The 24,311-nt window shown below is 42.8% G+C and overlaps 1 protein-coding gene across 3 annotated transcripts in view; it reads left to right on the forward strand.

The window, feature by feature from the left end:
• The window catches only part of LOC124621807 (myelin expression factor 2), a 115,723-nt gene that overhangs the window by 3,368 nt on the left and 88,044 nt on the right, over positions 1-24,311 (forward strand). For all 3 annotated transcript variants that reach the window (XR_006980571.1, XM_047147244.1, XM_047147243.1), the window contains exon 2: positions 7,420-7,664. Coding sequence is in view for 2 of the 3 variants with exons in the window: in XM_047147243.1 (XP_047003199.1) it covers positions 7,420-7,664 (245 nt within the window). In the remaining variant the exon portion in view is untranslated. The remainder of the gene's footprint in view (positions 1-7,419; positions 7,665-24,311) is intronic.

Below are 24,311 nucleotides of genomic sequence, written 5' to 3' on the forward strand. Positions count from 1 at the left end.
GTTCTGCGTTTTTCCGTGAAGACATTTCATCAGAAGACTTCTGTCAGCCAGATCTCTGAAAATGGGCTTTATTTCTGCCATGATGGCTGATGGTAGACTGTGGTGGTGAATGTATTTCTCTCCTGTTGTTAGTCCCCTATTGTATTTACACCAGCTGTTTTCACCTTTGGGGCACAAACCATGTTGTGGATGCTCATCCGTGGATGCGGTGTGGAAATATAAAGCCCATATAGCTCTCCTCATTTCTTCAAGATTGCCTGTATTTTGCCTGATTGCAAGGCCATAGCAGTTCTGAATGTGGTCTATTATGGAATCAGTCAATCTTCCTCTGCCATCCAAGGTTTTCCCATCATCTAGTTTTTTCCCTTTCATAACTGATTTTAACCTTCTCAGCCTGGCACCCATTCTCTTCTGCACATGTCCTATACATTCAAGTTTGCTTATATTTACACTGTTCCCATATGGTTTGCTTTCCAAAACTTCTTTGAATGCTTTAGAGTCACCATCTCCCAGATATTTGACATAGCGAACATTATACCACTGTGAAGAGCGATGAAAAATTTTCTTCACCCCAGCAACCTCCATGCCACCACTACTACCATAATAATTAGCAATACAGTCATCACTGTGTTCATTTTTCAGCCTGCCTGTGCACCTACAGTATTTAGACATTATTGCAACATCAATAACCTTGCCAGTATCAACACTAGTTGCTGTTACAACACCATTGTTGGAGGTGTGGCCCCTTTTCTGCCACGTGCCATCAAACGCCACTGTGAGGTCACGACTGCCGTCATTTTCTTCCACTGCTTCTTCCACAGCAACCTGCATTGACTTCTGTGCTACATCTTCAACTGCAGATCCTAGTACATAATTGTAAGCTTCAAACTTTGAAGGTGCACTTGGAAGATTTAGAACACCACATAGCATATCACCAGCTGCTTTGCCCTTACCAATTGCTCGCAATCCATAAACTAACCTAATATTTACACTATAAAGTTCAGTTTTCTTGTATCCATTATTTACAGTTACTGAAACCGAACTTGGAAACTTACAGCTGTATTTACAAACACTGCATATTAAATTAAACTGGGCAGCCAGGCCAACATGGGATTCTACTTTCAGAGAAACGTTTCCATGACATTTTTTGCAGCACAAACTGTTTTCAAGAGCTTCACACAATATATTCGTATCAATGAGTTCAAAAACTTCATTCCCTCTATCAAGTAAATTATATTTCTCTTCCAAATCTTAGTTTTTTATGAGAAGCACTGTTTTCATTTGGTGTAAGTTCGTTCGGCAAATCAGTAATAAGTGGATTCACATTTTCCAACAGTGATGATGATGAACTGCTTTGCTTTGCTAATGAATCATTATTTCTTTTCTTTTGCCAGTTCACACGCTTTTTAAATACTTTTGCTTTAGCTCTAGGCATTTTCACTGCGAAAAATGAAGCACTAAATACGAAACAACTCAACAACAACTACTTTCTTATATCACACTGTTTACAAAACAGTCCCGCCACAAAGTCAAAGAGTAACTTGAGGAAACCAGAGAGAAACATTTTCGGGCAACTAGTGTATAAATAGTCGCTGGAAACCGGGATATTTGAATTCATGTCACTTTAAAGGTACTGCCAAAAAGTTCATGGTCAGCCACGAGAGACGTGTATAACTAAAGCGCAATACCCGATCTCACAAACATATAAAAATAAAATAGTTATAATTGTAGTAGAGCTATGTATGATACGTCATTTTAAAGAGGAAACATGGCAGAATATAATACGCCAATAAAAAAAAATTCGATTTTTTAACCCAAAATCCGATTCCGTATCCCCTTAAAGTAATGCAATTCAAATGGAAAGCTTCAGACACCGTGTGCAAGCTGTCTGAAAACTTTACGGTAATCTCCTTCAAAAATGTATGAAATACATGAAAGAAATTTTTCATTGGTTATTACTGCCTTTAAGAACTTACTAGGAATTACCTATGTTTTGTGTGTCCATTTAAAGAAAACACATTACTATTTTTATTTTATTAGAATGTCTACAACCTTTAGTATAATTTGAGACCAAAACTGTGTTCTCAGTAGATTGGAGAAACGTGTGTTTTTAAGGTCCTTGTAATTTTTGTAGAAAATTGAAAGTGGTCTGCTCTAATATTTTTTAAATTTCTTCAGTAATTTTATGGCTTCAGAAATCCACTCTTGTTAATGGTATGCCTCTCTTAACTTCTGAAAGAGCTCCAGATCGAAAGTTTAATGTGCACTTGAGTCAAGAGTATTTCTGTAAATAAGTACCACTTTGCATGGACCTTCTTCAAGAGTCAAATTATCAGAAAATCACTATATTGGACATTCAATATGAAGTAGGGTGAAGTGGGGTAAGTGTAACAAAGTTTTGGCATAGTTCAACTTTGACACCAAATTGCCAACTTGTTATTGAAGATATGATTTTGTAATTTCTCATGCTTAGTTTGACTTACTGACTTTTAAACAATATACACTTCGTTTTTGAAAAAAAAAAATATATGGTCAAATAATTGTTTTCAAAATTTTGTGTTAATGAGGTTACACTTGCCCCATGGTTTGGGGGAAGTGACCTGATTACCCAATTTTTACTGAATTTGAGGATTTTTAAATTATTAAAATATTTTAAATTTTATTAAAGATATTAACTTTTTTGCACACGCCTCTTTGAGTATTATGAAATACGCATAAAATGTTAGCTAAACTAAAAAATAAGTGTTAGCCTAAACCATAAAACACTGAAACAGAATGCATCATAGATGATTTATTTTTGTGTTAGGTCAGTAATTTATTAGTTTAAATTCTACAAAAGTAATATTTTTTTTCTTTAGTAGGCAATTTAACAAAAATATTAAAATATGTAGTCTCAAGAGAAAAGAAAAATTCACTTTATAAGTTCACTTTCTATTATTTTTCATGGTAATTGAACTAAAGTTGTTGGCAATTTGTGTTTAATGCTAAACTGCCCTAATTCAACTTATTATATTTACACTTAGACCCTAACTATTATTTAGTCACTGAATGTTGTATGAATCAAATGTAACACCAAATTTCAGGTCTTCCTTGTGACCCCAAGTAGGCTCAGGCAGTACTGAATGACATCAGAGGATGGAACTTCCGTCTCATCTCTTCTATCAGACACAGTAGAATGTGGTGCCATGCTTTGTCTTATTTTTGCACCTGAGGAAAATCACTTCTGGATCTCCTAAATCACTCATTTTGGTAACTTGGCCAATAAAATGAACTTTCTTACATTTTGTTGCAAAAGCTACCAGAACATAGTTTCCAACTGTAGTTTTATCTTTGGCTTCAAAAAAGTTTGCCTCTTCTTCTTCTTCAGTTTATCATTTCTTTCCTGAGATCTAGTGTTATGGTCCCATTTTCTTCATAACTACTTATTAAAGATAGGCCTCCTTCAGTTTCGCTTTCTTCACTTGTTGATTCAACTTCGTCTTTTTTTCTTGTTACCCACATGAGCAACCAGGGATTTTTTTTTTCCACAACATTCTGAGATGCCATTTTGCATAAAGTAACAGCACTTTGTTTGGAAGATTTACTTTTCATTACCAAGCCATTTTTTATGCCGATAATGCTATTTTGTTTTGATTTCTCCTTATTATTCTTGTTTCCTTTAAAATCTTTTTCTTTATAGATGGCATCTTGAAAAGTGATAACTTCAGCTACTGACGCAATCCTTTTTTTCTTTGTTTTACCTGTGGGACTACACTGTCGGACTGTTTCCAATAATAAGTTCCAGAACATAATGAAACATTGGTTAGCTCGGGAATGGTTGAGAAAGAACTCTGACACTGGGAGAACTGCAGGGCTCTGTAGATGTAGGCCTATAAAATTCTGGAGGTTGTTCAGCTGTGAAAGCTTCCCAAAAATCTGAGTACTTTCTGTTAAGAGATGTAGCTTCCACACAGTCTATGGCTGCATTATCGTGAGCTGGCAATGGATTTGCTTCTGCCAAAGATTTGGTATGAGCTACGTATCTTTTATATGCCTCCGGATCACATTTAGTTTGATCAATTACTTCTCTACTGTAAGGGAATACTCCTGCTGTTTAAAAACCACTTTTCAACAATTCATGTGGTGTTTCATTCCACACAGCAGTGAGGAGATTGGAAAAGCAAAGTTTGCTAATTTTTACCCCTTGATGATGTCTCTGGTGACAAGTTAACTTTTGGTCCCAAGTAGATTTCACAGTCTTAAACACTGCTACATCCTTTGGCTGCAGGATGAATTATCATGCTCAACACTGTTGTCAGTCAAACAATGCTTCAAAAACTGTACTGTAATTGAAATGGTGGCATTCTTTACAGTTCTGTGTCGTATTTTATAAAAGGAAACGTGGTTTAAAAATATATTAGACTTAAATAAAAAAATAAAATGTATCTCTCACAAACTCAGTAGATCTACAAATCCAGCACATCAGGTATTCTGGTATCCATATGTACAGGAAGGCCAGTTTAGTTGATCTAGTGTGATGGCAAAAAAACAAGGTTACGGCTTAAATAAATAAATATGTTCTGGTAAGTTTGTTTGGGGCAAGTGTAATTTCCCCCCCCCCCCCCCCCCCCCCTGGTTACACTTGCCCCAGCTGATTGGTTACACTTGCCCCACATGGGAAAAAGTTGGGGTAAGTGTAACCATGTCTGGCATATCAAGAGCTTTATCAGTAGAGTAAAACGAAACTCATATTTGAAATTATCATGCAAAAGTTAGTTTGTAACCAAAAAATTGTGCAGTTATCTTTAAAACTGCAGAAATGACAGACCACCAAATTCTGAGCATGTCACTCTCTTGCAGAGTGAAAATGTAGACGTCAATTCAAGTCCAAAAATTAATTACCAATTTATGCCAGATTTGACAACTTATGGTTAAATATAACAAAGAAAGGAGTAAATTAACATGTGTGATAGGTCAGAGATAAAAATACAGCTTCTTTAAGGCACCATAAGCTGTGGTTACACTAAGGCCGGTATTACACTATCAAATTTCTTTGTCCAAAATCTTTGTCAAAGATATTTGATAGTGTAATAGGGACTTTGTCAAATGTCGTCCAATATTTGATCAAATCTAGGGCCTCGCTGTATATTTGATCAAAGAAACCGCTTGTCTTCTGTTCACTGCAATGTGACATGTTACCACATGGAGCGCTAGCATCGCTGCAGCGTTCTGTCGTCTGTAGTGTTTTTATAACCATTGCCAGTAAATAAAATTGGTGTGTGCCGACAACTACAAAATTAATAGAGATGTCTGAAGCTGATGAGGCGCTTTGCAACGTGAGGCACCCTGAATACAAAAATAAAGAAGATTGGAGACCTAACCTGACCTAATCTAACCTAACCTAACATAACCCTCTCCTGTAGCAAGGAATTGGAGTGTTATAGTGAGTCTGTCTTCTGAAGATGTAGCAGTTCTTAAGTGAATATTGTGCTTTGTGATATGAGGATACACTTCATTGAGCACATACAGAAATGTATGCTCATTCATTCTTAAGTAATTGATGTACGACTTGACGTCATCCACTGTAAGCTCACGTAACAAGTTTTGTTGAATGCTTTTATCGTGTCGTCGTAAAACCCACGGCTTCACCCAGATTAGATTAGCTTTTCGTTCCACAGATCCGTGCTGAGGAGATCCTCGTGGATGTGGAACATGTCGATTTTTTTTTTTTAAGCTGAAATAACAATACTAATAGTATGAATAAATACATCATTTGCTTCTATTAAAAATTTCGCCAATGGAGTAGAAGGAGTTGGCCAGTAGTAAGTCTTTCAGGCTCCTTTTAAACTGATCTTTATTTCTAACATAAATTTTTTATGTTTCCTGGCAAATTATTGAAGATGAGTGTTCCTGAGTAGTGGACCCCTTTTTGAACTAAAGTAAGTGCTTTTAAGTCCTTGTGCAGATCATTTTTGTTCCTGGTATTGTATGTATGAACTGAGTTGTTTGTTGGAAAAAGAGATGTATTATTTACTACAAATTTCATTAAGAAGTAAATATACTGAGAGGCAGTAGTTTGTATTCCCAGTTCTTTGAAGAGGTTTCTGCAGGAGGTCCGTGAATTTACTCCACAAATAATACGTATTACACGCTTTTGGACCTTGAAAACTTTTGTTTGACTTAAAGATTTACCCCAAAATATTATCCCATATGACATTATGGAATGAAAGTATGCAACCTTTTTCATTTTTATGTTGCCTGTGTCTGCTAACACTCGAATTGCAATCACAGATTTGTTAAGGCCTTTGTGCAGTTCTGTGGTGTGCTCCTCCCAACTGAATTTATTATCAAGTTGTAATCCCAGGACTTTTTAAGACTGTCAACCTCGTATATATGCTTCCATTTTTTCCCCCACTTCTTTTCCGCATGTGCACACAATGCAATTGGAGTACGTAGAACTACTGCGGTTAATAACAAGTTGTTGTCAGCCATCTTGAACTTTGACGAAAAATTTGATGACAGTGTAATACCCCTTCTAGCGCTACGTCAAAGATCTTTGTCAAGTATATTGGACGGAATATTGGATCACATCTTTGATCAAATCTTTGACAAAGAAATTTGATAGTGTAATACCGGCCTAACCCCATGGTTAGTTACCCCACGTCACCCTAGTTTGTCTGGGGCTAAATAATTTCCAAAGTTCTTACATTATAGGTATAAACAAATTTACAAAGATTTCATGAAATTCTGAGATGGTGAGTGATATGACCTGGATGATTTGATGATACTGGTACTCCACACATTTATCCACTGGAGGTGATTAGTTGCATTCTCTTATTTTTTCATATTGCTCCAACCAGGACTTCCCATTATTGTTATACATTGCCCTTTGTCAAAGTTGCTTACACTAGTGGTTTGTGTATTTTTGGCTTATATCTGTGCTAGAATGATTTGCCCCAAGTGCTGATTGACTGAACTTTTACATACTAAACATAAATGTTGATCATTATATGTACAGAGTGGTTTGTTTTTCCAGCTATTGATGTACAGAAACAAATTATCTGCAGCTTCATTTCAGAGCTCGATCAGACTTAGTGAAACTTAAGATAAGTAGAAGTAGCTTGAGTGGTTCTGGACATGTGAGTAGGTGAATAATTGAAAATTGGAAGTGATATTGAATATAATTTGGGAAGTCTGTTGAATGTATTTATTATTTATTGAGAGTAAAACAGGACTTGCATATGAAACTTTTAGATTTCTCACTTCAGTGATAGTGGGAGATCTTAAAAGGGTGCTAAAGTTTTTTTATGGGCTATGTAAAATGAGTGTCACATTTTTAAGAATAATAATATTGAGTCCGTGCTCGCACATGTGCACTAGGGGGAGGGGTGGCTGCAATTAGCATGTATCTCTCTGTATCTATGTATATTTCCTTTCCAGGTCTCCATTTGGACTAGACATGGACAGGAATGAAGAAAATGACAAAGATCGTAACAAGGAAAGAGATCGTGACAGAGCTCGTCGTGGAGACAGGCCGACCAGATTTGGCCCACGTAGTAGCAGTACAACACGGGACAGAGAACGTGAACGTGGAAGGAAATCAACTTCTGATAGACGAATCTATGTTTCCAACATAGCTTATGAGTACAAATGGCAAGAATTAAAAGATTTATTCAGACAAGAAGGTGAGCCTTAGTTCAGTCCGTAAACAATGCTTTGTAAGTATCTTTTGTGTGTGTGTGTGTGTGTGTGTGTGTGTGTGTGTGTGTGTGTGTGTGTGTGTGTGTGTGTTTTGGGGAAGAGCCTTCCATTATTCACCGTTGTCAGTGACATGTTTTTCAATATTTGGTAGTTTATATTTAGTGTTGCAGAAAATGTTTAAAATTGCAAGAAATGATATTTTGCTGATAATTTTGAGAGTAAATTTTAATCTTGTTAACAGTGTAACTAACCTCAAATCTTATTCAGAACATTTGTTGACACTTTTATTAGTAGTTACCATTTGCATTTTTATTTACTGTGATTAGTCAATAGTGATAACGCTTGCACAGTCTTGTCAGAAGTACGTAATGGATAAAAGTGTCTGCTGCCTGATCTTGTACTAACTCTACATTGATTTTGCTCTCTGTCTGTCATGCGTACTTATAGCTTGTCTCGGTATTTTTGAGCAGTCGTAGAATCCTGCACTTTTTATGTCGTAGAGGAAAAGGTATAAACATGGAAACCCATGTTTGTGTCTTTAAGGTACCTTCTTTTGTAAAAACTCTACATTTTATATCTTCATGAACAACTATAACAAGTTTAAGAATTAATAAGAGGCAAAATAATTATCCATCATTCCTATTCGAAAACAGATTTATAAAAAGCTTGTAAAATGGAACATAAAAAAAGGGGGGGGGGTGCAAATACGGGCTTCCACAAAAAGGTGCAAGAAATCTTTTGAGATTTTAACGAAATGGGTTAAAGCAATACAAAGTGGTACACAGTCTACAAAAAGCAACTTTTGTACTTTTATACATGAAATCTGAAATTAACAGTGAATGCAAGTAGCTCCTTTCGTGTTTGTACAGTCTTAAGTGTGCCCATGTTTGGCACAAAATACATTTAATCCACACCTCTCCTGTCTGGAGAGAACTTTAAATCAAGGAAGATAGAACTTGCTTCGCTTGAGTGTGGTGTATCGCCATCGTTCACATAAAGGTCGTTCTTGCTGTCCACAAGGTGAGGGCTGCAGGAGCCTGAAGAGTCAGATGATGAATCAGATAGTTTTGTGGAACAAATTTTCTTTTTTTGAGGGCCTTTGGATTTTGCACCTCTGTCCTCTGGGCTGCCTCTATCTCCAAAGAAACTCAACCGACCTGCTCTTGATAGCACTATGTCAAGTGACTTTCCCAACTGATCTTTGAATAATAACCACGTGATGTGGCAGGTGGTTGCTGATGGGGCAGGTGGTTGCTGCTTTTCGTCCCCGTGTTGTTTTTCCCTTAATATGTTGAATGGTGAAACTGCATTTGTTGAAGTCCCTCGAACTTCTCGTTTCTGTGGCTTCATCAACTGGCATAGCTAGAGCTTGATTTGTCTGTAAATGAGGATAACTCAAAGAAGTAGATGGCGTCAGTTGATTCAGAGATAAGGAAGTAGAGGAGCATGTGATTCAGAAAATTTGGTCTATTTTTTTTTTTTTGCAACAAACGTACCTGCTATGAAATCGGTGTTGGTGAAGTTGTAACGGTTCTTAGGGTATAACCCAGTTACTTTGAATCTGTTTATTGCTATTTCAGCAGATTGGGTGTGAAGGTAGGCTTGGCCTAAAACCTCCATGACGTAAGGTGTGAGAGGGTGCCCATTGTGATGCAGCCATACTCAGTGCCACTCTGTAGTAAGTTTTCAGAGGTCCTATGAATGTCTTATGTAGAGGCTGCAGTTCGTGGGTGCAATGTCGAGGAAGTGAGATAAGTCGTGGTGTTCTTTCACAAAGTTGATCACATCTGGATTTCAAACATTGCTATAATGACGATCGAAAATAAGACCTTTGTTCAGTTGGACATGTTTTCTCAATGAATTGAATGAACCATCTGATGAACAAATTGTTATGAATGCATCCTGAAGGATGGGCCTTAACAATTTCACCAGGGGGGCAGCTGCGTATTAGAGCTTGGGACAAGTTTGTTCTAGGGAAAATTATCATTGGTCCCCCTGCGGGTCCGGGGTAAGAATAGGCCCGAGGTATTACTGCCTGTCGTAAGAGGCGACCGAAAGGAGTTTCAACCGTTTCGGCCTTCCATGTGATGGTCCCCCTTGGGGTTTGACCTCCATTTTTCAAAATTCTACAGAAGTACGAGCCTTTTGGGGAAGGACACCTTACGTGGTGTACCACTGGTCCTAAGTGCACTAAGACCTTGGCACTCAGCATTGTACCGGCGTTGTAACCATACCCACTATTCCTCAAATTGGGCCTAAACGCCTGATGGGTTGTACAAGTTACGCCCATAGTGCGTCCCCATCTGCACCAGCGATCATGATGGACTTTCCATGGCACCAGAAATCCAGCACGGTAGCCAGCCCGTTGTGGTGGGGTCGTCATGTACCCTCTAGGTTGTAGCCCCCTGACAACACAGGGATCGTACTGCCGATACCTGAGCTGCACCCTCCCCACGTCGGCCAAGGAGTAGATGCCCGTCTCCTTGGGGCATCAGGACACCCGGCAACGGTCATCCTGCCAGGTGGCCCTTGCTGAGGCTGGGTGGCGCCCGTGGGGAGAGCCCCTGGTCGGAGTGGGTGGTATCGGGCGGACGTTTCACAGATGAAACGTCAACTCGTATCAGGTCGCTCTGCGGCCGAGTCTTTCAAAAGAAAAGGTACCGTTTCTAGTTCTCCTGCCCTTCCCCCCTTGGCCACTCCCTGGGAGGAGGGACAGGCACCGCCGGCTTGGGGCGAAGTACTTCCCCCGCTATTTGGTCTTCTCGAACCGATGGGGGGACGTTCGCCACCTCCAAGCCCATGTTCTTTGTTCAGCACATTGAGGACATCTTTGGGGAAATTTAGGCTCCCAGCAAGATGCGTTCAGGGTCTATTCTTATCAAGACCACCTCCGCCACACAGTCGGCGGCGCTCCAGGCGTGCGACCGCCTAGGGGACATCCCAGTGTCCATTGTCCCGCATCTGGCACTAAATAGGACGCAGGGGGTTATTTTTCATCGTGACCTCCTGCTCCAATCTGATGAGGAGCTCAGGGCTAACCTGGAGCGCTGAGGCTTGCATTTCGTCCGGCGAGTCCAGCGCGGCCCCAAAGACCGTCGCATCGACACCGGGGCCTTTATCCACGCCTTCGAGGGGGACGTTCTCCCGGAGAAGGTAAAGGTGATGTGCTACCGGTGCGACGTGCGACCTTACGTCCCGCCTCCTATGCGCTGTTTTCGGTGTTTGCGCTTTGGGCACATGTCGTCACGGTGTGAGGCTGAGCCCCTTTGTTGCGATTGTGGACGTCCTCTTCGTGAGGAACATACATGCACCCCACCACCTCGGTGCACTAATTGTCCTGGCATCCACTTGCCTAGATCCTCAGACTGCCCCGCATATCAGAAGGAGAAGAAGATACAAGAACTCAAAACTTTGGATCGGCTCTCTTATTCAGAGGCCAGGAAGAAGTATGACCGCCTCCATCCCGTGCCGTTGACCACTTTGTTTGCCTCAGTTGTGTCCACTCCTTCCGCGGTATCCTCACCCCTCTCCTGTCCCCCCTCCGCCTCCTCTGCCCATCAGGGGGCTCTGCCTCCACCTCCCAAATCCCTCCCTTCCAAATCCTCCTCCCCCGTGGCCCCCGCCCCCTCTGCCCCAGGGGCCACCCTTCCTCCTCCTCCTCCTCTCCCCCCCGCCACCTGAGAAGCGAACCTCTTCTCAGGCGTCCATCGGGGAAACGTTCCAGACCCCACCTTCCGAGGTCTGGCGTTCCAAAACAGACCCCGCGCGTTAAGACCTTCTTCGGGTCCAGCCCACCATCCCTGTGCCTCCTCGGCCTTCCAAGAAGGCCTCCAAGAAGTCTCTATCCCCCTCTCCACCCTGGCGCGTTTCGTCTGACGCGTTTCGTCTGACGCTCCATCCGTGAGTCGCTGCTCCCGGCCGTCCTCAGTTTCGCCGGGACGCTCTGCTGCCAGGCGCTCAGCTGGCTTCTTGTCGGCAAATGATGCTGCCCCTCCTACACAACCAGGGACAGTGGCCGCAGCTGGCGACGACTCGATGGAACCGGATCCGCCTCCCGCCGGTTGTAGCGTTGTTCCCTCGCAACCTGGCCCTCCGCGGCCGCCGAGGTGATCAGCTCTTCCCCCGTCTCGTTCCCCAACTTTTTGACTAGCGATAGCCTTGTTACATTGGAACATAAGAGGTATTCGATCTAATCGGGAGGAATTAAAACTGCTCCTCCACCTGCACTGTCCGCTCGTCCTTGGTCTCCAGGAAACCAAGTTGCGCCCGACTGACCGTATTGCCTTTACCCACTATACCTCGGAGCGGTATGACCTCACCCCTGTGGACGGTATCCCAGCTCATGGTGGGGTCATGTTGCTCGTTCGGGACGATGTCTATTACCATCCCATCCCATTTACCTCCCCACTCCAAGCAATAGCTGTCCGTATTACTCTTTCTGCTTTTACTTTTTCAGTTTGTACCATCTACACTCCACCGTCATCTGCTGTTAGACGGTCTGACATGATGCACCTGATCGTTCAGCTTCCCCCACCGTTTTTATTGTTTGGCGACTTCAATGCCCATCATCCCCTTTGGGGCTCTCCTGCATCCTGTCAAAGAGGCTCACTCTTGCCGGATGTCTTCAACCATCTCAATCTTGTCTGCCTCAATACCGGTGCCCCGACTTTCCTCTCGGACTCTACTCATACCTACTCCCACTTGGACCTCTCGATCTGTGCTACCACTCCTGCCCGTCGGTTCGAGTGGTATGTCCTTTCCGACACCTATTCGAGCGACCACTTCCCCTGTGTCGTTCGTCTCCTGCACCACACCCCATCCCCACGTCCTTCGCACTGGAACATACCGAAAGCCGACTGGGGACTTTACTCCACCCTGGCGACCTTTTCGGACCACAATTTTCTCAGTTGTGACAGTCAGGTCGAATACCTCACAGCTGTTATCATCAATGCTGCCGAACGTTCCATTCCTCGTACTACATCTTCTTCACTTCGCGTTTCCGTCCCCTGGTGGAACGAGGCTTGTAGGGACGCTATCCGTGCTCGACGACGTGCTTTATGCACCTTTCCCCGCCATCCTACGTTGGCGAATTGTATTGAATACAAACGACTCAGAGCGCAATGCCGTAGAGTCATCAAAGACAGCAAAAAAGCTTGTTGGGCCTCTTTCACCAGCTCTTTTAACAGTTTACTCCCTCTTCCGTCGTTAGGGGTGGCCTGTGCTGGCTGTCGGGCATTAAGGCCCACTCCTCGGTACCTGGCCTGACCTCAGGTAATGAGGTCCTTGTTGATCCTGTGGATGTCTCCAACGCCTTTGGCCACTTTTTCGCGGAGGTTTCAAGCTCCGCCCATTACCACCCTGCCTTCCTTCCCAGGAAAGAGGCAGAGGAGGCTCGGCAACCTTCCTTCCACTCACTGAATCTGGAAACTTATAATGCCCCCTTTACTATGCGGGACCTCGAACGTGCGCTTGCACTGTCCCGGTCCTCTGCTCCGGGGCCGGATGCCATTCACGTTCAGATGCTGGCACACCTTTCTCCGGCGGGCAAAAGCTTCCTTCTTTGTACCTACAATCGCGTCTGGACCGAAGGTCAGGTCCCCATGCGTTGGCGTGACGCCGTCGTTGTTCCTATACCCAAACCCGGGAAGGATAGACACCTTCCTTCTAGTTACCGCCCCATTTCTCTTAAAAGCTGTGTCTGTAAGGTGATGGAGCGCATGGTTAATGCTCGGTTAGTCTGGATTCTTGAATCTCGACGACTACTTACTAATGTCAATGCGGCTTTCGTCGCCGCTGCTCCGCTGTTGACCACCTTGTGACCTTGTCGACATTCATCATGAACAACTTTTTGCGAAGGCGCCAAACGGTAGCCGTGTTCTTTGACTTGGAGAAGGCTTATGATAGCTGTTGGAGAGGAGGTATCCTCCGCACTACGCACAGGTGGGGCCTACGCGGTCGCCTGCCCCTTTTTATTGATTCCTTTTTAAGGGGAAAAAACAGTCCTTAGCTAATTTTCAACACATCACTATCATTTAACCAGATACCAGGAAAAGATTGTGTCTTCACCAGAAAATATTTAATAACTCCACTCAACTTCTTGTAATTATCAGGCCAGTTTTTATATATATATAATAAGTATTTGTGACATTGTTCAGGTCACACATTCTGTAGACTGCTATAAATGTTTTGTTAAAACAATAGAAGTACAAAACCAAAAGTTGTAAATATAACTGAAAAAGCCTGCACGAAAGATTCTTGCAGTTCTCCAATGAAAAGTTTTAATAACTGTGTATGTTTTGAATCCACTGACAGAATTAAGATTCTGTTACCTTTATAGGGTTTTCATAAAAGTAATACATTCTTCTTAACGTGCTTCATTCAGGTACACCAACAGTACATAAAATGTTAGGCACAAAACAGATCTTCCTTCACAGGCGAAAAGAATCGCAGGAATGACACTGACAGTCCAGGTGGGTGGAGAAAAATCAGCACTGCTGACTTGGTTGTTACCTGTGCTACACCTTTGCTCTGACAATGGCATAGGATATGGCAGCCTTAGTTTACAAAGTCCAAGGCCTTCCTTATCAGAACTCCAACAATGTTATTGTATGGGTTGTCAAGCAAAACACACACCAGACATTATGTTTCCAGAGTACTCTGCAAATCTTCATCGATTTGTTACCAACATCAGGGACAAATGCCATCAACAGGTTTCTCTTCTTCCTCTGCAAGCTGTGGCCGATGTTCTTTCAATTTTATTGCTCAGTTCACACAACAGTATAACCACTCTCCTAGAAAATGGTCTGTAATTGCTGCAACTTCACTGTTAACCTTTCTTGGTCTGATAGTCCATTAGCCCTGTGCACTAGAGTGCAAAGGGGCACACACATTTGTGCACACGTGTGAGGGGTTAGAAAAAAATGTGTGCAATAAATATAAAAAAAGGACAACTTCAGAACTTTTAAGCACAGTAAAATGGAAACAGGATGCTAAAATTTGGTATGGTTATTAACCTTTATAAGGAGACCAAAAATGCCTAGTTTCATCAAAACCTTAGGTGACAAAAAGCCTTTTTCCTAGTTGAATTCACATAAAACATGATGAATGAATATTTGTTAATAAAGATTTCCATTTGGAACTCCAGAATGTAAACAGAAGATACTAGCAGTGAGATTCATGCAACCATCTTTAAAATCAGTACGCACTTACATGATACACTCAAAATCAAGGAATTTGTGAGGGCTTGTACATAAGGGTGTTTCATAATTTTTTTGCGAGGTAGTTGACAGGACCACCAGAATTCTTTCACTGATAATGGTTCTCCTGTCAGCTTTCTGTGGGTTCCCGGACATGTAGGAGTGCCTGGGAATGAGGCATCGGATGCTGCAGCCAAGGCTGCAGTCCTCCTGCCTCGGCCAGCCTCCCATTGTGTCCCGTCATCTGACGTTCATGGGGATGTATGTAAGAGGGTTGTGTCGTCGTGGTGGGATGCCTGGTCATCCCTCCAAGGAAACAAGCTCCGGGCAGTAAAACCGCTCCCAACTGCTTGGACAACTTCCTCCCGACCATCTCGGCGAGAGGAGGTCCTTCTGACCAGGTTGCGGATTGGGCATTGCCGGTTTAGCCACAGCTACCTGCTCTCCGGTGACCCAGCCCCGCAGTGCCCTTGTGGTCAGGCATTAACGGTGCGCCATGTTTTATTGTCGTGTCCCCGTTTTAGTCAATTTCGTGTTGTCCTGTCCCTGCCATCTACTTTACCAGATGTTTTAGCTGATGATGCTCGAGCAGCTGCTCGTATTCTGCGTTTTATAACTTTAACTGGCTTGTCCAAAGACATCTAACCTTTTTACTTGTTTTATCTGCATCTTTGTCAGGTCCTTCTGGTGTCCCCCCCCCCCCCCCCCCCCCCCATCCCCTTGAGTTTTACTAGTTGTGCTCTAACAACAGTGACTGGGCGCTAATGACCTCAGCAGTTGAGCGCCCTTAAACCCCACCAAAAAAAAAAATTATCATTGGCAGAACATAATGTCAAGAAGCACTAATGCATGCGATGCCTGTGATTGTAGCCCCTCTTTCTGCAGATGTGAGAGCTAAAATTTGTTTCTTCCCTTTCATCCCTACCACTTTTGCAATTTCGATTTGGGCAGTGGACAGGCCTGTCTTGTCTACGTTACACACTCGGTCTGCTGGATACGAGTGTTTGTTGAAAGTGTCTGACAATAAATCAAAGAAAACCATCACATTCTCTTTATTGAAGCCTAAGGGCCTGGCATGTGAAGTCCCACAACATTTGTGAATGGACATGAATGTTCTTGCAGCACCTTTCACAGAAGCCTCCTATACTTTAACAGCTGCTATGGCACATACCATCTGAGATTCATACCACTGATGCCTCTGGTTCTTACATTTGTAGTGCTCCTTTGTTTTTGGCATGCAAGGGTGAACAGAAGCATTAGGGTCTATTATTACAGTTTGAAGATTCTATTTGTTTGATTGTTGCTGTGTGAGTTGTGTATATGAACTTCAAACACAATTTGACTAAACACATCCCCATAAAATTATTTAAATGTCTTACGTTGTTTAAGAGAAGAGATGGTGTAATTATGGGACTTCCTTAAATAGGGGCCCATTTTTACACCAACCATTCTTAAGCAACATGGCCACTATCACGTCTAACCTAAAAGCGTGTGTAATGTAAAATGTGCTTCTAAAAGTAGCTTAGGATTCTGTTGTTTCGGATATCACTGAGAAATTGTTTTAAAGTAATCAGAAGGATATAAACAAAAAAAAAGATTTCACATACCTACCAAACATTTGCAGTCCTGAACAAATACCAGTTCACAAAATAACTGACACTGTAACTACACTGCTTGAAGTGATGCTTCCAACTGTTCGTTGCTACCATCTGTTAACAATAGGCAGTGTTTTCAGTCCTTTCTGTCAGACTGCAGCACTTACCATACTCTTTATAAAGGGTGCCCATTTTTACACATTTCCTCTATGTAATGTAGGAACTGAACTTTCTTCAACAATTTTAATGTCATTCAGTAAATGATCGAGCCACACTAATAATTCACTTCTCCAACTTGCAGCAACAAATTTGGTTTCTGTTGATGGGTATGCCTTACATTTCTGTCTGTAACACTTTAGCCTTCTATTCACTTCTATACCCCTCAAAGTAGAATGTACACCTGTATTTTGAGCTCCATTTAGAGATGTCATTCACAACTTAGTAACATAACTCTTCAAATGTTATTGAGTATTGTCTCCTTGAATTTCACATCTTCGTTGACAATGACTGAAGGCCTTCGTGGAAGGTGAACACAATAGCCAGACACCAAGGCCAACTACATAACTTCTGCAATGTTCCGCTGGTTCTTTACTGTGATACTGGCTGTTAGCCTGATGCATAACCAAGAATTATTTAATCTTGCTCACCTTATTTCAGCACTCTGTTATTGCTGGAAATTAATCCAACATTGTCTGTATAATATAACAATGAAAATAATAAATATTATTGGATAGATAAACATACTCGCCAAGTGGTGGCAGGAAAACACAACATGATAAAGGTCTTACTGGACGGGATGAGAAGGAAAGAGTGATTGGGGATTGCATCAGACAAGGTTTGAAAACCTGAAACCTTGAAGACAGAGCACTGCCTTCAACATCATGCATGAGTTATAGAGTGAAAAGCTAAGTGCATTGTGTGTAGCAGAGGTGGGAGTAACTGTTGTTGTTGTTGTTGTTGTTGTTGTTGTGGTGGTCTTCAGTCATGAGCCTGGTTTGATGCAGCTCTCCATGCTACCCTATCCTGTGCAAGCTTCATCATCTCCCAGTACTTACTGCAACCCACATCCTTCTGAATCTGCTTAGTGTATTCATCTCTTGGTCTCCCTCTACCTTTTTTACTCTCCACGCTGCCCTCCAATGCTAAATTTGTGATCCCTTGATGCCTCAGAACATGTCCTACTAACCGGTCCCTTCTTTTTATCAAGTTGTGCCACATACTTCTCTTCTCCCCAATTCTATTCAATACTTCATCATTAGTTATGTGATCTACCCATATAATCTCCAGCATTCTTCTGTAGCACCACATTTCGAAAGCTTCTATTCTCTTCTTGTCCAAACTAGTTATCGTCCATGTTTCACTTCCATACATGGCTACACTCCATACAAATACTTTCAGAAATAACTTCCCGACACTTAAATGTACACTCGATGTTAACAAATTTCTCTACTTCAGAAACACTTTCCTTGCCATTGCCAGTCTACATTTTATATCTTCTCTACTTCGACCATCAGTTATTTTGCTCCCCAAATAGCAATACTCCTTCACTACTTTGTGTCTCGTTTCCTAATCCAATTCCCTCAGCATCACCCGACTTAATTCGACCACATTCCATTATCCTCGTTTTGCTTTTGTTGATGTTCATCTTATATCCTCCTTTCAAGAGACTGTCCATTCTGTTCAACTGCTCTTCCAGGTCCTTTGCTGTCTCTGACAGAACTACAATGTCATCGGTGAACCTCAAAATTTTTATTTCTTCTCCATGGATTTTAATACCTACTCCAAATTTTTCTTTTGTTTCCTTTACTGCTTGCTCAATATAGAGATTGAATAACAATGGGGAGAGGCTACAACCCTGTCTCACTCCCTTCCCAACCACTGCCTCCCTTTCATGATCCTCGACTCTTACAACTGCCATGTAGTTTCTGTACAAATTGTAAATAGCCTTTTGCTCCCTGTATTTTACCCCTGCCACCTTTAGAATTTGAAAGAGTATTCCAGTCAACATTGTCAAAAGCTTTCTCTAAGTCTACAAATGCTAGAAATGTAGATTTGCCTTTCCTTAATCTATTTTCTAAGATAAGTCGTAAGGTCAGTATTGCCTCACGTGTTCCAACATTTCTATGGAATCCAAACTGATCTTACCCGAGGTCGGCTTCCCAGTTTTTCCATTCGTCTGTAAAGAATTCGTGTTAGTATTTTGCAGCTGTGACTTATTAAACTGATAGTTCGGTAATTTTCACATCTGTCAACACCTGCTTTCTTTGGGATTGAAATTATTACATTCTTCTTGAAGTCTGAGGGTATTTCGCCTGTTTCATACATCTTGCTCACCAGATGGTAGAGTTTTGTCAGGACTGGCTCTCCCAAGGCTGTCAGTTGTTCTAATGGAATGTTGTCTATACCGGGGGCCTTGTTTCGACTCAAGTCTTTCAGTGCTCTGTCAAGCTCTTCACGCAGTATTCTATCTCCCATTTCATCTTCATCTACATCCTCTTCCATTTCCATAATGTTGTCCTCAAGTATGTTGCCCTTGTATGTGTGCGGGCGCACAAGGATGGAGCACGCAATCAGAGACGCTGGCAATCATGGGGATTCATCTGCAATTGATTTTTCTTCTTCTTCTTCTTCTTCTTCTTCCCTGTCTTTTGCCCAAAAAAGAAGGTTAGCTGAAATTCCTGTTCAGAAAATTCTACCACCACCACCACCACCACCGAAGTTCCTTGTTGTCACAAGGTCTGATGGTCACGATTTTTCAACAGTCAACCCTTTTGCCATTCAGAAGGGTGTAAATGTGATTGCAGGACAAGTGAAACCTTGTACTCAGTTGCGCTACGGTACCTTGCTGTTGGAAACAGAGCGCCCCCTCCTTGGTCCCTCCCTCGCTTGCGACTTTGCTTGCATTTGTCCTGCTGCTTAAGTCCTCCGTTCCTTCTGCCAGTCTTCAACAATTCCTGGCTCTTCTTGCCTTGTTTCTCAATGCAGGTGTAGTCTACATCGATGGTTCTGTGGTCGATGGACACACTGGGTTTGCTTTCATCCATGGCGACTACGTTGAGCAGCATTCCCTGCCTTGTGGGAGCATTGTTTCCATTGCGGAGCTGGTTGTTCTTTATCGTGCACTCGTTCACATTTCCTCCTGCCCTGGGGAGTCATTTGTCATATGCAGTGACTTCCTGAGTAGATAGCAAGCACTCGACCAGTGTTTTTCTCTAGACCCTTTGGTGCGCGGTATTCAAGATACTGTTTTTGCTCTCGCCGAGTGTGGTCACTCAGTGACGTTTGTGTGGGCATCGGGCCACATAGACATTCCAGGAAATGAATGTCTATTGGTTTGGCTAAGCAGGCCACCACTTCGCCGCCCCTGGAGCTTGGTCTCGTGGAAAGAGACCTCCGGTCAGCCCTACATGTTTGGAGCTCTGAATGGTTTGTCTTAACAAGCCAAATAAGCTCCGCATGGTCAAGTTGTCCAAGGCCGTATGGAACTCATCCTTGAGGGGCATGCGTAGGGACTCAGTTCTCTGCAGTCTCTGAATTGGACATATGTGGTTAACCCATAGCTATCTCCTTCGTCGTGAGAACCCGTGCAAGTGTCACGGTGATGCAGGGCTGACAGTGGTCCATCTTCTGATGGACTGCCCCCTTTTAGCCCCCTTGCAGCAGTCCTTTAATTTACCAGCTGCACTTCCTTTAATTCTAGGTGATGATGCCTCTATAGCTGACTCAGTTCTAAGTTTTATCCGTGCAGCTGGGTTTTATCACTCGCTCCAGTGTGGGCACTCTCACATGATTTCTCAGGCTACACCCAATCCCAGTGACTTTTGTGACGTGGATACCAAAATAGTGTCTTCTATGGTAACAAGTTGTGTTGGTGCCTCTTATCAACGCTTTCCAGCTGGAGGTTCTTTGTTTGTAGTTGAGTGGTTGACCTTTTACCTGATCCATCAACCACTGTAGTCTGTTTACTCTTGTCAATTATTTGCTCTGCTCCTTCTTTTCAAGTGTACTCTATTTTGTGTTATTGCAGTGTTCATTTTAGCTCTGTACCCCTTGGTGGTCCCTCCCTCTGGGTGCAGAGGTTACGCTTTTACTGTATAGGCCTTTTGCAATTATGTCTGTTTGGAATGGGGGACTGATTACCTTGATGTTTAGCCCCCATCAAACCCCAAAATAAACCAACCAACCAACCAACCAACCGAGTGCCCCTTCCAGGCCCAAAAATTACTTCGAGCCACACACATTCCCTGTACGGGTGTGAATTTGTCGCATGGTGAGGTGTATACCAGGCCACTCGACGGACTAACTGATGAGGAGATCCTGTCTTTTCTCTCTGATCAGGGAGTTGCGGCTGTCCATCGGGTCATGAAAAGGGTCGACGAAGACATCATACTGACCCGAACCATATTCCTGTTATTCGACAATGTGCAATTGCCTTCACGAATTAAAGTGGGTTATGAGATCATTCCTGTTCGACCGTATGTATCCCGCTCTACAAGGTGTTACCAATGTCAGCGGTTTAACCATACATGGCAGTCTTGTTCAAGTGCGGCTAAATGCGTTACCTGTGGCAGGGACACTCATGAGGGCGTCAACTGCATGGGCGACCATGCTGCCTCCTCTCGCGACTGCCCCGTCTACAAAGATGAGAAAGGTATACAGAAAATTAGAGTGAAAGAGAAGGTGGTGACCTCGGCTGCTTGCAAGTTATTCAATAGCAGAAAGCCCACTGTGCTTCCGGCAGGGATATATAGTACCGTTCTCGCCTCTCCTCGGCCTACCAGGGAGGTAGCTACACAGACATGTGATCTAACGTTTAGCGATTCGGTCATCAGATCGGCCAGTGCCAAGATCGCCCAATCAGTGTCTCCTCTTCCTCCCACCAACCCTAAGGCTCAAACATCATCATCTACTACTGCTAAGACGATGTCCTCTAAATCAGATGCTCGAACCTTCAAAAAAGAACACACGCAAAGATTTCTTGTGTACCCGAACTTCACAGCCATCAACTGTTCTTTCGACCAAATGTAATTCTTCAAAGAAGGCTCATAGTAAAGAATTCTACAGCTCCACCGAGGTGCGTTTCTTCTCCTGCGCCACCCAGCGGTTGCTGTCCCTGGCTATCTTCAGTTTCGCTAGGCCGCACCGCTGGTAGCTTATCATCTGGCCTTTCACCGGTGGAGGAGGCTGCCCCTCCTGACCAGCTCAGGAAGGTGGCAGACACAACTATTGAGTTGATGGACCATAACTCACCACCTGTAGATTGCAGAAGCAGTGCTCCCTCGAAGCCAGGCCCTCAGCGCCCATTGAGGTGACCATTTCTTGTTTCTTTTTTTTCCTTTTTTTCCTCCATAATGGCACTTCTTCAATGGAATATTCGTGGCATTCAGTCCAACTAAGAGGAACTAAAATTGCTCCTTCGAATGCACTGCCTGCTTGTCGTAGGTCTCTAAGAAATGAAGTTAAGTCCATGCGATTGTATTGACCTGGCACACTATACCTCTGTGCGTTTTGACCTACCCTCTGTGGCAGGTATTCCGGCTCATGGAGGGGTCATATTGCTGGTTCGGGATGATGTCTACTACGATCCAATCATATTGCACACAGATCTGCAGGCAGTTGCCGTCTGAATTACTATCCCCACTTTCACATTTTCCATTTGTACTGTTTACAATCCATCTGCCTTTACTAGGGCAGACATGATACAACTGATTGCTCAGCTTCCTACACCATTTTTGTTGATTGGAGACTTTAATGCCCACCATCCCCTTTGGGGCTCTCCAGCATCCTGCCCGAAAGGCTCCCTCTTGGCAGGCCTTTTCAACCACTTCAATCTAGTCTGCTTAAATACCGGTGCACCTACCGTATTTACTCTAAGCCGCACTTTTTTTCCGCTTTTTGTAATCCAAAAAACCGCCTGCGGCTTAGAATAGAGTGCAAAGCAAGCGGAAGTTCTGAAAAATGTTGGTTGGTGCCGCGACAACTAACTTCTGCCATCGAATATATGTAGCGCTACACAGGCATGCTTTGTAGGCACAAAGATAAATACTGGCGCCAAAACCTCTGCGTTAGCAAATAAAACTTTAAAAAAAAGGTGGAAGACTAGATTTTTCCTCCGCCCCGAGGTTCGACCACTGCATATTCATACATTATCCAACGAAGTAAATACAAATTCCGTATTGTTTATCTTCAAATGTAGCAGAATTTCAATGTAGTACGAAAATCCGACTGGCAAGACTGTTTTGGATATTTGTCAATGTGGCACTCTCTACGTTCTGAATTTTTTCCTACCTGTGAGAAGAGATGGATTGCTAATAGGAACCTGATGAAATGTGAATCACATGCAGTATTCTCTTCACCATAAGAATAATACGAATATAAACATTTTGCCATGTATTCTTTCGTGTTTGCTGCTATCTCATTTAAATATTGTCTGCCTAATAAACTACGAAACTAGAGACAACAGCAAACGCAGAAGAATATACATATCGTGTCATGTTTATATTCGTATTATTCTTATGCCTAATAGTGATACAGTCAGAAATGAAGCACGGCAAGTAACTAGATTTTTAAATCTAAGATGACTAATTTCTGTGCAGAATTTGATGTACTAAAGAAGCGGCCGCAAAGATTTTCAAATGGAGAAAAATTTTCGCCTAACTCTCGTTCAGAACATGTTCTATCATACGCAGTCTATTATTTGGTTCTTGTTGATCATTATCAAAGAAAGCCGCTGTGTAAGTAACAACAAATAGCAGTCTATTGCCATTGTTTCGCTAATGAGACGATTCCTCTGTTTTTTTCTTTTTAAATTTTAAGCAGTGGTAGCGCGCACAAAAGCGAGCCATGCCGCGAGCGGCGACAGGCCGTAAACACGAACTATCAGAATGCGACGAACAATGCATGACGCAGTACAGTAATGCATTTTCAGCTTAGTGACGTAAACACCTACAACAAAGAAAACGACACTTATCAGATCAAAGCAAAATAAGCAATCGATTCAAACCAGGCGAAGCACGTGAAAAAGGAAGAGTACCCGTATAAATACGGACGGAGCGCCTGGCGCATAGCAATGGCTACCTGGTAAAGCTTAACTGCTAAGCTTATGACTCCAACCAAACTACTGTAGCGGTATCGTCATTCATTCGACCTAAATTGTCTCATATTACAATGGACCAACTTTGTTTCGGTTTGGAGGTGCGGCCTAAAACTTATCTCCCCCCTTGAATTTCGAGTCTCATTTTTCAGGTGTGGCTTAGATTCGAGTGCGGCTTAGATTCAAGTAAATACGGTACCTTCCTTTCGGATGCAACGCATACCTATTCCCACTTGGATCTCTCATTATCCACTATCCAATTTGCATGTCGGTTCGAGTGATATGCTCTGTCTGACACATACTTGAGCAACCATTTCCCCTGCGTAATCCCATCTCCTGCATCACACCCCTTCTCCACGTTCCACTAGCTGGAACATCTCCAAAGCCGACTGGGGGCTTTTCACCTTCCTGGCGACCTTCCATGATCCTCACTTCTCCAGCTGCAATAGTCAGGTCGCACACCTCACGGACATTATTCTCACTGCTGCTGAATATTCCATCCCGTGTACTTCATCTTCTTCCGTCGAGTCCCAATCCCCTGGTGGACTATGGCATGCAGCGATGCTATTCGTGCTCGGCAACGTGCTTTACACACCTTCCACCGCCACCCTACAATGGCAAACTGTATCAGTTAGAAACGACTCTGTGCACAATGACATCGTGTTATCAAAGAAAGCAAAAAGGCTTGCTGGATGGCTTTCAGCAGCTCATTCAACAGTTTTACTCCTCCTTCACTTGTCTGGGGTG

Source organism: Schistocerca americana, chromosome 7 (genome assembly GCF_021461395.2).
Source record: "Schistocerca americana isolate TAMUIC-IGC-003095 chromosome 7, iqSchAmer2.1, whole genome shotgun sequence".
Lineage (NCBI taxonomy): Eukaryota > Metazoa > Arthropoda > Insecta > Orthoptera > Acrididae > Schistocerca > Schistocerca americana.